This window comes from Scatophagus argus, chromosome 6 (genome assembly GCF_020382885.2).
Source record: "Scatophagus argus isolate fScaArg1 chromosome 6, fScaArg1.pri, whole genome shotgun sequence".
NCBI classification, from domain to species: domain Eukaryota; kingdom Metazoa; phylum Chordata; class Actinopteri; family Scatophagidae; genus Scatophagus; species Scatophagus argus.
The window spans coordinates 25,464,996-25,478,041 of record NC_058498.1 but is presented as its reverse complement, the minus strand read 5'-3'; the positions used below and the strand labels follow the sequence as shown (position 1 = coordinate 25,478,041).

At 40.3% G+C, this 13,046-nt stretch overlaps 1 protein-coding gene across 13 annotated transcripts in view; it reads right to left on the bottom strand.

Moving 5' to 3' along the window:
• Nucleotides 1-13,046, bottom strand: part of ptprfa (protein tyrosine phosphatase receptor type Fa) — a 284,242-nt gene that overhangs the window by 187,010 nt on the left and 84,186 nt on the right. For all 13 annotated transcript variants that reach the window (XM_046392938.1, XM_046392940.1, XM_046392948.1 and 10 more), the window contains exon 2: nt 8,079-8,252. In XM_046392938.1, the coding sequence (XP_046248894.1) occupies nt 8,079-8,172 (94 nt within the window). In that variant the 5' untranslated portion in view covers nt 8,173-8,252. The remainder of the gene's footprint in view (nt 1-8,078; nt 8,253-13,046) is intronic.

The following is a 13,046-nucleotide window of genomic DNA, read 5'->3' as shown; positions in this document are numbered from 1 at the left end:
ACATTGTATAGACTCAAACAGCAATAATTTCCCTCAGTCATCACTTTTGAGCCTCTAGAAGTGTGTGGTGGTGTCTGCAGAGACCCTGCCCTCTGCCTGTATTTACTTATTTTCTTAGTACTTTGATGTGTTGGGACATTTCTTGGCATCACTGTTTTCTGCAGAACTGTGTAGTCAACCAATAACAGCACCAATTTGGGATTCCAGCAAAACATCACAGCTAAGTTTGCTGTCTCTGTTTTCTTCTGTGTGCTAATGTTACACACAGGCAAGCAGGCTGAGCAGAGGCACACAGGGAAAAGATTAAACTCAACTGAATCCACGCAAAAATCTGGAGAGTTATGCGGAGATGTCGGTGCGCTTACTCGTTCTTTACAACATAACTACTGTGAAACAATTCACTGCTTTGTTCGCATGCTCTCTCTTCATTAAATGCCTAGTGTCCTCGATCTCAGCTCCTCTCTCTCTCCGTCTCCCATTCACCTGCAGACGAACAACCAGCTTTGAATTTCACATTCAACTGAGCCAGAGAAGCAAGCAGAATGGAGATAGGAACTACATAACAGCAAATGACAACAACCATAAAATAATTTCAGTAATTAACTCAACATGAGTGATTGATGATACAGAAAAATCTATCTTATCAAGTATCTATGGGTGGAGTTTCCCTTATAGGCATTCTTAGTTTTTATTTTTTTTGTTTGTGTGACATTCTTTTAATCTGTCAGCTGCCCTCAGTACAGCTTTATTGACTGTTAGAATGGCCGTGTAGCAGATAAACTTAAAAGCAATGATGCATTATACAGTACAATAAAGTGACCAGAAACCTGGAAAAAACACATACACTACACAGTTACCCTGTCCCTTATTAACCACATGGTATCTCCCAGAACCTTAAAATGGCGTTCAATTTTCCCAGGTACTCTTTTAGCCTGAACCACGTGGAAAGGAGACAACAGGTGAGTGACCTTCCACACAATATTGCACAATTAAGCCACACATTTAAGGCATCACTGTAGAAGTAGTAATATTGCTAAGACCACCTGTTTAATTAGCCATACTAAGTTTGTCTTGTCTCCTCTTATCTTTGTAGGTTAGAACTCAATTCTACCCCAACTGTGAACCACATCCCTAAACATTTTTAATACATACCACAATTACAATGAAACACTTAATGCTTCTATTCGTCTCATTTCTTCCACATTCGGTCCAATACCACAAAATGAAAAGAAATGCCAGGAACATTAGTAATGAAGAGGACCTTCATTACATTGACACAGAAACTTTAAACTTTAAACACAGAGATGTTGGATAGTAGGAAGGAAAATACACCAAGGAAATGATCAATAAATGCATCTAAGTACATAAAATCATACAAAAGAGCCTAGACAATTTTACTGTCCTCTTTACCCAATAATCTAAAACCTACAAACAGCCAGTCAGTCTGGCAGAGAATCAGTAATTTTAACTTCCATTTGGAGAGCTGGATGCAGAGACACTGCTGCTACTTGTTTGTTCTTATAAATAATACATTGTTCTCTCCTGCTCCTTGTTCATGACCCGCAAAATTGCCTCCCACACAAGTATGATAGCATTACCCACATGCTGCATGAAAGCTGGAAGGAGGCAGGCAAAAAAAGAAGGAATAAACTGATTCTATTTTACAAATCATTATATGTATACAACCCTGGGGAGTTGCAAATCCAAAGACAACTGGGTAGGGGTAAAAGAGGGTAGGAAGGAAGGAAGCCATAATGTGAACTCTGGCTGTATGAGAACATTGTGACTTCTTGAATACAATTTCTGTGTCTTGAAATAATATTATTCACTGTATCAGGAGAACTGGTAAATAAAATAAAATTAAATTAAATGAAATAAAGGATTTAAAAAGGTGAGGATCATGATGAGTACTGTGTTTAATCATCATCTTGGTGTTGGTGACTCAGAAATCAACTCAACAAACACTATAAGGCAGGAAATGAATCAGTCCATCAAATTACAAGTAAAAGCTATTAGGTTCTGCATTTACCATGATATTATTTATTATTATTTACAGCAGGGTAGTATAAGCTTCAAATATTTATCATTCTACATCACAAGTTTTTACAAAGAAATGCAAGTTGTATTCCCCATATGCTACTCACAAAACATCAATGATGCACAGCAGAGCTGCACAATCATTTCAGTTTTCATATCCTTTAGATTTTTGAGATCGCCAACAGGAGATCTAATCACCAGTCAATGGTTAAAGTAGACGTGGGCTACATCAGAACATGTCTGTTAAAAGTCATCATGAATGACTTAATCTTCGTGTCAAACAAAAATATTACATTTGTTGAAACAATATTACATTTGGAAGCAAAAACCTAAATGTGGGAGTTTGGTGAACAATGGAGAAAGACTTTCAGTCGGCCTCAAAGAAATTCTGGCAAACCGTCCAGCAACTCGGGAAGCAGAAGCAGCCCTTTGTTGACGTTGTTTACAGTGAGGATGGGTAGCTGCTGACTTAAACTGAGGATGTAGTTGGACTGTGGATGGAATATTCCTAGGATCTCCTTAGTACCACCCACACGTATCCTGTGGAGGAAACAGAGCCAGAGGAGTTGGCTCTACGTTCACTGGTTCAGAAGTCACTAAGGTAGTTTCTCATGGCTCTGGATGTTGTAGGGATGTCATGGATGACGTGCCTTTGCAACACTGCGTGGTCATCAGGGACAGTGCCTTTGGATTGGCAGACTGGCGAGGCGGTCCCCCTTCTAAAAAAGGTGGACCACCACACCAGTCTGCCAGAGGGTGTGTTTCAACTATAGAGGGATCCCCCTCAGCCTCCCTGGGAAAGTCTATGTCAGGGTGCTGTAAAGGAGAGCCTGTCCATTAGTCAGACCTTGGAATCAAGAGGAACAAAGCGCCCTTTGTCATCGATTCTGTTCATAATCTTTAGGGAAAGAATTTCTAGGTACAGCCAAGTGGCAGAGGGTGTCAATAACCTCAGGATTCCATATCTCCTTTTTTGTGAATGATGTGGTCCTATTGGTGTCATCAAACAGTGACATCCAGCTTGCACTGGGGTGGGTTGAAGCTGAGTGTGAAGTGGCTGGGATGAAGATCAGCACCTCTAGGCCTGGGGCCATGGTTCTCAGTCACAAAAGGGTGGATTTCCCACTCTTGGTCAGAGTAGAGTTGCTGCCCCAAGTGGAGGAGTTCAGGTATTTTGGGGACTTCACGAGTGAGGGAGTGAGAGAAAAATGGAGCAGGAGATCGACAGGCAGATCAAGGGACCGTCTACTGTGATGCAGATGCTGTACTGTTCTGTTGTGGTGAAGAAAGAGCTGAGCCGAAAGGTGAAGCTCTCGATTTACCAATCAAGCTATCAACCCTCACCTATGGTCACGAGCTATGGGTGGTGACCAAAAGGACAAGATCGCAAAGACAAGTGGCCAAAATGAGTTTCCTCCGTAGAGTGGCTAGGCTCATCCTTAGATAGGCTGAGGAGCTCGAACATTTGAGAGGAACTCAAAGTAGAACCGCTGCTCTTCCACATTGAGAGGAGCCAGTTGAGGTTACGATGCCTCCTGGACATCACCCTGGGGAGTTGTTTCATGTCCATCTGGGTGGAGGCCCCATAGCAGACTCAGAACACAATGGAGGGACTACATTGCCTAGCCTGGGAACGCTTTGGTGTCGGACAAGCTGGTGGAAGTGGTCCTTCCTGAGATTGTTACCAGCACCACCCAGACCCAGATATGCAGTAGAAAACAAGAAGTGGAAGTGCATGTGCAATTATTAGATCGTAAAATAAAGGCTTCCTAATCATTTGAATGGTACATTGTCTTGTAATAGGGAGAATGGAGTCTCTGTCACTCCTATTGGCTCCACTTACACAGCATGGGAGCATTGGACTATGGGAAATTCTGTCAGGGAGCAGCACAGGAGTGCGTACTGGAACCAGGCTCAGAAGCCTCTAAGGATAACATGGCAGAGGCAAAGAGACTGATGGGGATGTAATTCGGACTATTATGATGGCGTTATCTGATCACAGAGAGTTCTTGCATTCTCTGGAATTGCAGTGTGAACATGAGGAGATGGCAAACACTCCCTGGGGGCTCTGGTGTTCAGCACTACATTGTGACTGCTAACCTGAACCATCTGAGGTCTATTCATGAGGATTTCCAATATCCAATTGCAAAGTATGGCACTCAAACCAAATGTTTCATGTCGAGAATGTGCGTTAAATGATGAGCTGAAATCAAGACATCAAAACAGCATTCTGATGTTTGTGTTATTTTCAAGGTGCGTGAAGACCGGGTGGAGGACAATGGAGATGGCATGTGTAGTGAACCTGTTTGTCCTGAATGCAAACTGGTAAGGGTCTAGGCTAGCTGGGATGTTGTCTTCAATGTGGCAGAGAACTATTTTCTCAAAGCACTTCATCAAAATGGAGGTGAGTACCACAGCATGGTAGTCATTTTGAACTGACACTGGAGACATTTTACATACAGGGATAATGGAGGCTGTTTTGAAGCTGATGGAAACACTCTACTGTGACAGTGATATATTACTCATGTCAGTCACTGTCAATAACATCTTCTAGCTGACTGGCACATGTTCTTAGGACAAGGCCAGGAATGTTATCAGGCTCTCAGTGAGGTTCTTCTCACATCCACTGTCGGTCCTCTGGAAGTGTGAGTGCTAGCACAAAAGATCATCTAGCAAAATGGTCTCGATGTGGCCTCACACATGATGAATGTTCTGCTTTTGTAGCATGTGATGTTCTTAACAACATGCCACATATCTTTGTTTTTGTATTTTATGCTTCCTTGTCACCAGACTTCTTTTGGCTATGAAAAGAGCTCTTGTCTTTCTATTCATCCAGGCATTCTGGTTGTGGAACAATTTTACTGTTGTTGTGACGACAATATTGCCAACATGTTTGCTAATGTATGATATCACAGCTGATGTATATTGCTCAAGACTGAGGTGGTTCAACATACTATTAAGCTGTATGTTGAGTTATATTTACATCAGTTGTACCCAGCTTGTCTGTTCATATGTTTCATATATGTTTCCAATGTTTTCTTCATGTGACAGAGAACAGCTAGGAAGAGACATACTATCATTTTGCTGGTTATTTTACACTCCGAGAGGTCCTTTTCATCAATGCATGTGGAGAACTTTTACAGTGTTTGATGGATGCTGCATGGTTAATTGCATTAAAATCACAATTTCCATTAATCCATCTCAGTCATGTCTCACATTGCTTTATTTGCGTTAGCAGGTTGATGCATTGCATCAAATCAAATGTGTCAAAGTGTTAATTATCCCCCCCCATTCGTACGGGACAGCTGTCACCCTGTTTTTCATTGTAAACAGAGAATATATTCAGTTTTTTCAATTTCACTCTCCACTTCATTCATATCATATCACAGATTCACTACATGTGTTAAAATTATTTTGCCAAAGCACTACATATATTATGTGTATGCGAGTGTGTGTGTGTGTATATACAGTACTGTGCTGTGCAAAAGTCTTAGGCCAGCATTAGATTTGTTGTTACAGCAAAGTTTTAATGAGCATCCATATTTATTTTTCAGTGTCTTCATTGAGATACAAACAAACAATACCGGAAATGTGTACACAAAAGTGGTCTCCCTTGGCACTGAGCACATCTTGAACTCTTTTGGGGAGACTGTCATGAGGTTTTCTCAAGAAATCTTCTGGTATATTATACCAGGCTTCGTTCAGCACTTCCCAGAGTTCTTCTTTAGATTTAGTCTTTTATTTCTTTCTCTGTCCAGGTGATCCCATACTGCCTCTATAATATTCAGGTCTGGACTCATGGACTGTCATGGACTGTGGAGGCCAGTCCATGATTGTGAGTGCTTTATCAGCTGTTGCTCTTCAAATATGATCTCACTGCGTTGGCAGAGTACTGGAGATCGTTATCATGCTGAAAAATAAAACCATTCCCAATCGGGCACTTTCCAGAAGGAATGGCACGATGAACTAAAACCTGTCTGTATTTTTCAGCATTCATGATTCCAACAATATCGCCAACACCACTGGCAGAAAAGCAGCCCAAAACCAGGACAGACCCTCCATCATGTTTCACTGAAGGCAGCAAGCACTCATTCTTTCATCTCTCTCCAACTCTTCTTCTCACGTATTGTTGATGACTGGACCCAAAAATGTAAAACTTGGATTCGTCTTTTCCACTGATCTTCATTCCAGTCTTTGTGAGCTTTAGCATATCTTGGCCTTTTCACTCTGTTCCACTTCTGAAAAAGTGTTTTTTGGCTGCTACAATTCCACAAAGTCCATTGCTGGTCAAGCTTCTTCAGACTATAGAAGTGTCAACTTGGCATCCGAATAAAAGCTGTCAGATGCTGAGCCAGGTCCTTGCTGGACTTCTTCTGGTCTCTCAAAGAAGAAACTCATCAGCTCATCAGATTTTAAAAGTTTTCTTGCCCTTCCAGTCCTTTTTTTGTCCTTGACCTCTCCTGATTCTTCAAATCTCTTGAGAACAGCTTGAATACCACATATTGGGTATCCGGTTTGTTTGATGATTTTCCTTTGAGACTGGCACTGCTGATGCAAAATTATGATTTTATGTCTGTCAAATTCTGTGATCTTTGGCATTTTGAAAGGAATGATGTGAAAGCTGGTCTTAAATTGGCATGCCTTCAATGAGTTTAAGTCGTACAACGTGTATGTAATGCTCAGGCATGTCTTGGTCAAACCTGGTATAATAGACCTTTTTCATCACAGTCAGTTTGACAAGAATTAGCAGGACAAATACAGGTGTTAGCAATCACATTAATTAAGGTATTAATACAGCATACACATTTCCTGTATTGCATTGCATTTTTGGTTGTATTCTAATACAAAAACTGAGAAATAATTATATAGCCATTATAGCATTGCTAAAACAACAAATCTAATGGTGGCTTAAGACTTTTGTACAGTATTGTGTGTGTTTATATGTATATATACATATCATATCGATTATTAGAACTTAAAAAATACCCCTTTGTGGTATATACGTGTGTGTATATATATATTATGCATATACAAACACACACACACGTACATACCATAAGGGGTATTTTTTAAGTTCTATTAATCAATATGGGAGCAGAAAAATATGCTTGCTTTAAGCAAATGATTTTAGGGGTGGGAATTGATAGGTTTTTATCAATATCAATGTCACTGTCTATTCTGGCTATCAATCCAATTCCTTATCAATTCTCTTATCGATTCCTGAGTAGTTCACTGAATGAATTCTGAACCAAAAGCCTATTTTTGTCTTCTCAAGAGTCTTGAAACTCTATAGTCAAATCCATTGCCCTGATTAAACTAATATGAAATTCCATTTTCTGAATGCTCATATTCGACCTTTCACCTCCACTTGTTTTGCTCTCCCTAAATGTAATGTTGTGCTCATTACACAAAGCTCAATTGGGTCAACTGGTTGCTCATGGGAGAACCAAAGAACCATCATTGCATTAGCCAAGGTCTGGTCAAAACATACATATAATTTTTAGTCTCCAAACCTAGCCATGACCCCACTTTCTGAATCAGTGCTCATAATGGGAGCTGCACGTTTATTTTTTCTACTTACATTATTTGATACAGAGTGTAACAGTCTGTGCAAATTAACTTAGTAACTAAAGTAACTGAGGACACAGCTGCATACATCAAATCAGTTATTCTTGTTTTTGTAATATAATTCATAGGTGCTGAAAAAGGTCATTTTTGTGGACATCACTTTGGACATAATATCCCCATCTGTCCAATAATGACATAATAATATACCTATATATATGTATAAATGTATATACTGTGTGAACTTCAGGATTCTACATCTTTCCAACAATTTTCTCAGTGATGCTTTTGCAGTCAGTAAACATTTATTGACGTGTCGCTGTACAGCTGTAATGGCTGTGCTGTATTTTAGTCACATAACAAAGTCCCATTGAAAAGCTGTCTTTGCAGACTCCATGGTAGGTATTGGATCTTACTTCTATAAGTGTTAACATGTGGGCAGAGATATGACCTGGTTGGATAATATTAGTACTCACTCTCTGTGTGAGAAGGCAGCACCAGTCTGGCCAACAGCAGGAAATGTAGAGCTCCCCTGGTAAGAGGTGACAGCCGTTTGAATCTGAGGTCCATGGTCTCACTGTTGGTATCCTCCTTCTGGTCTTGACACTGCTGCTGATTGGCTACAACCTCACGCAATCATAGAGTGACACCTTCAAAGAGATAGAAGAACTGACGTTAATGATAGAGGATCATTGTAGCTCAGATCACCTCGCATGTCAGTGTAGTTCATTAAAGCCTTCCCACTTTCTGTTCTAAACTTCTAGTGCAGTTGATGGGTTGACAGGAAGAAGAAGAATAAGAATAGCTTTATTGGCAGTGTATTTATTTTTACATACACACACTGAATTTGTCTTCTGCATTTGACCCATCCTTAGTTGAACACACATGCAACACCCAGCAAATTACATGCAGTGAAACACACACAGGAGCAGTGGGCAGCATCAAGTGCCTGGGGAGCATATTGGTGGGGTTAAGTGCCTTGCTCAAGGGCACATCAGCCGGCTAATGGAGGTTGGGGGGGCATTTTTCACATTAATCTTTCCACCACACCCAAATTTTTCCTGCCTCTAATTACACTTGAGCAACAGCAGGAACATGGCTCTCTTAAGCCTAAATGAAATGGAACCCTAATTAATGTGATTGCTAACACCTGTATTTGTCCTGCTAATTCTTGTAAAAGTGACTGCGATGAAAAAGGTCTATTACACCAGGTTTGACCAAGACATGCCTGAGCTAATATGTATAAGACCAGCTTTCACATCATTCCATTCAAAATGCCAAAGATCACAGAATTTGACAGACATAAAATCATAATTTTGCATCAGCAGTGCCAGTCTCAAAGGCAAATCATCAAACAAACCGGATACCCAATATGTGGTATTCAAGCTGTTCTCAAGAGATTTGAAGAATCAGGAGAGCTCAAGGACAAAAAAAGGACTGGAAGGGCAAGAAAACTTTTAAAATCTGATGAGTTTCTTCTTTGAGAGACCAAAAGAAGTCCAGCAAGGACCTGGCTCAGCATCTGACAGCTTTATTCGGATGCCAAGTTGACCCTTCTATAGTCTGAAGAAGGGGGAATCAAACCAGCGACCTTCCGATCACAAGCTGCATCTCCAACCTCTAGGCCGTCGCTGACAAGTATTTGAACTAATTTTCAGGTATTTGTGGTCCATGCTTTTTTCTAATCCACAGGTTTCGTTGTTTTTTTTGTATTTTTTTTTAACATACCTGCAATATTAATCTTATCTTCACAAGGTTAGTATGTTCCATTTTTGTTCAAACTGTTAGAGGTTTCTAACTGTATGACAAATACAGCAGCTACAGTTATTGTTCTGTTTTTTATTGCATTGTACTAGTGACACTTGTCCTCTCCATTCATAGCCATAACAAGCTGAATCGAAAGCTCAATAAAACACTTTGTTCTTATCGCTGTGGGATTCCTCTAATACCTTTACACTATACCATACCTGTGGTTATCAAAAATATGCATTCCACAGGCAACCCTGCCTGCTGGGTTATTTTACAATAAGCAGTGACTTGTTGTGGATTACATTTTTTGTGGTTTCCGCTGATTCCTTGATGTTACTGAATGCATGCACCTGGAATCAAAGTCCAGCCGGTCTTCACAACTTCACTGATTGAACATCAAAGCACAATTTGTGCTGAAATAGAATCCACAGATATACAAGCAAGCAAGCAAATTACATAGCAGTGGTCAGGCTGTACTCCCCATTTTCCTCCTTTCTCAAATGAACTCTAAAACAGAATCCCGCGCAGATGCACATAACTGACAGCTCGAACTGGACACATTCATCCTGTTTATCTGCCTTTCAGTATCCTGTATATCACATGACAAGTAAAAACTTTTCTTTTGTTGAATGGAGTTTAAATAAAAAGAAACAAATCCAATACACACACACACACAAGAAACATCCATAAAAGGTTTGAATGTTTGTGACTGATAATCCACTTTCATTCAGTCTAAAAGTTGAACAGTTACAGAAAGGCAGAGAGAAAGATTCACAGAAAGTTTAGGGACAATTTCAAAATCTTAGACATGTCATCAGGTGTGCTCTGACAGAAAAGCAGAGGGGAGACTAAGTGCTGGATTTCCACAGACTTCCTGGATTTACAGCATTTTCCTATAGCATTAAAAGTTTGCCAACCATAGAGCTGGCAGAAACACTTTGATGAGCACTGTGCCATCTCAAGTTACATTCTGTCAGGCTTGGTTACTTTTTACATTGCAACATTGTAGTGTTTTTACATATTTGCATTTGGATTCTTTTCAAATTGAAAAAAGCTACTTTGTGTGTGTGTGCGTGTGTGTGTGGACACATATTACTGTTGTTGCGGGGACAAAAATCTATTTTCATAGTCACATTGTGAGGACCCTCCTTACTTATGGAGGAAAAGCGCAAGTCCCCACAATGTAAATTGTTAAACATAAGAGTGAAGACTTGCTCTAAGGTTAGGCTGAGGTTAGGGTTAGGTTCAAGTGAGGGCTAGGATTGGGCAAGTAACGTTTATTGTTATGGTTAGGTGGTGGGTAAACTTCCAGGGAGTTAATGTAAGTCTGTGTCTGTCCCCAAAAGTGATGGAAACAAGGCTGTGTGTGTGTGTGTGCGTGTGTGTGTGTGTGTGTGTAATATTTTGACAGTTGATTAAAATACAGCTTTAGACACAATCTTCAGTGTAGACAACTACACCAGCTCACATGCTGTGGGAACAAGAATTTACTGAAACTTTGGCAATTATTTCTAATGCCATGCAGTGATTTCAATTATATTTAGAGGAAATGAAGAGCACAGCACAGCACTCCTGTCGCCAGCAGTATTTCTTTCCACTGGTCAAACAGAATGACCACAGCAGGGTCAAAGAACCACACTCAGAAAGGTCTTTTCCATCCATATGCACTGGCGTGACTCAGTTTGACTCGTGCGATGAGTCCAACAAGGCTGTCACAAACTATTCAGTGACTAAAATCAAGATGTGAAGTAATTGTACAATATTTTAGAACTGCCGGAAGTGTTTAAGGATATTCTGATGATTATCTTGATATTGTTTACCCTGACAATTTTGCTCACAGTAATTGTAGCACAAAAATCCGATACCATCAAATCCCTTTTTTGCACCAGCTGAGATTGACAGGAACAAAAGTATCTTCTCAAGTGGAAATCAAGATTTTTCTGCCTCATAGTGTAGCACAAAATGGCCACTTTGTCAGTCAATACTGCTGTCATAGCAGACAATTTTACATTGAATGTCAAGCACAAGTCTTACCAAATAAAAATAAAAATAATATATCTTTTTAAATTAAGGACACTTGGTGTGGTTCCTGCAGTTGTTACGGTAACGTGTCAAGCACACAGCAAGCTGTAAAAGCTCAACATCAGCTCTGCAGCTCAGCAGCAACAGATATCTGTGCATCTCCAACTTCTGTCTCCAACCAGCTGCTGCTACCACCTGCCTCGGGAGTGGAACCACCATTCTGTAGGTGTCAGTTGACCTTTAGGGTCTCTGCTTCATCACAGTGAATCTGCAGCATGGGCACAGAAAAGTCAACCAGAAGCTCAGAGTAAGAGGGTGTGAAGCAGGCAGTCTGTCACTTATGCATTCAACACTTCCTTGGCAGCATGTGCACTGGACTCATCCAGTAGAAGTTCTGGGCTCTGTTTTCCACTGTGCATAATGACATCTAACCACTCCTCTGGCAGATATAGTAAACTACTGCCACATGCAAACTGAAGCACGTCACCTTCATGTTAAAGACTTTAGATACATTTTGACTTGAATTTGTGTGAACAGCAGCACATTGATATGTGCACACACACTGGCTGGGTCACTCACACAGATGGCAGTAGCCATAAACATTATTACCATGAATGCTATATCAAAATACTATAAATATTTTGAAGAATTTGAAATCAAGTTTTCTAAATACATAGTGTTTTGTGTATTTCCTCAGAATGCTACAATTTCCCAGGTCCTCTAAAGCAGCCACCATAAAACACAAAAAACATTAAAAACCTAGTCACCAACACCTTTCTATGACTGTTGCTCACTGTTTGACCAAACTCTCTCTCTCTCTCTCATACATATATATGTATATATACACAGATGTATGAATAATGAAAGAGAAAGCCTTAGAAAGAAGTTCAAGTTGATGATTAGTGTTGTGTTCAGAACGACACTGAAGAAAAGGAGACTGGCTATCTCATGTATTTATGTAAGCATCTTGGGTGTATTTAACACAATTGCCTCATGTTCTAAAGTTAAGCGTGACTGTATGGTGTAAAAACTACATGATATGCAGAGAGGGTACATGAATTTGTTTGGATCATGTTGGATAATATAGCGATATTAATTATCGTAATTGTCAGTCACGTCCAAGGGCTCGCGGTACGGCACGCCAATATTTCGGTCGCTAAGGCTGGATTTTCTTATGGAATGTTGTCAAAATCTCAGCCAAATGTAGTTGTACTTGAGAGTCATGATGTAACGTTAACGTTAAATAAGTGCCGTGAGCTTATTTGCTTGCAATTCTAGAATTGTCCGGGATTATGAGCTGCTCAAACATTCGTCACGTCATGGTTCATCTCTCGTAAGCTAGTTAGGCTACTATCCTATATGCTGATTCACTTCCACTCGTGTTTATGGATCAAACTGACACTTGACCATGCATGTACAAAATGATATTCACAGGCCCTGAACGCCCTGTTATTGGCATTAGTCTTTGTTCAGACTGATATAGTAGTATGAGTCATTTATTTGTCTTGATTCACTGGCAGAAGGCACTCGATGTTTTGAGCTAGCTGGCTCTAGTAGTAGAGCCCAGATGACTAACCATGCACACTGCACGCCGTGATATGGCAGACAGGTGTAGTTTTGATGTTAGAAGTGTCTTCTAAAATCTGTGGGCTGTACTGTTAGTGCCAGGTCTC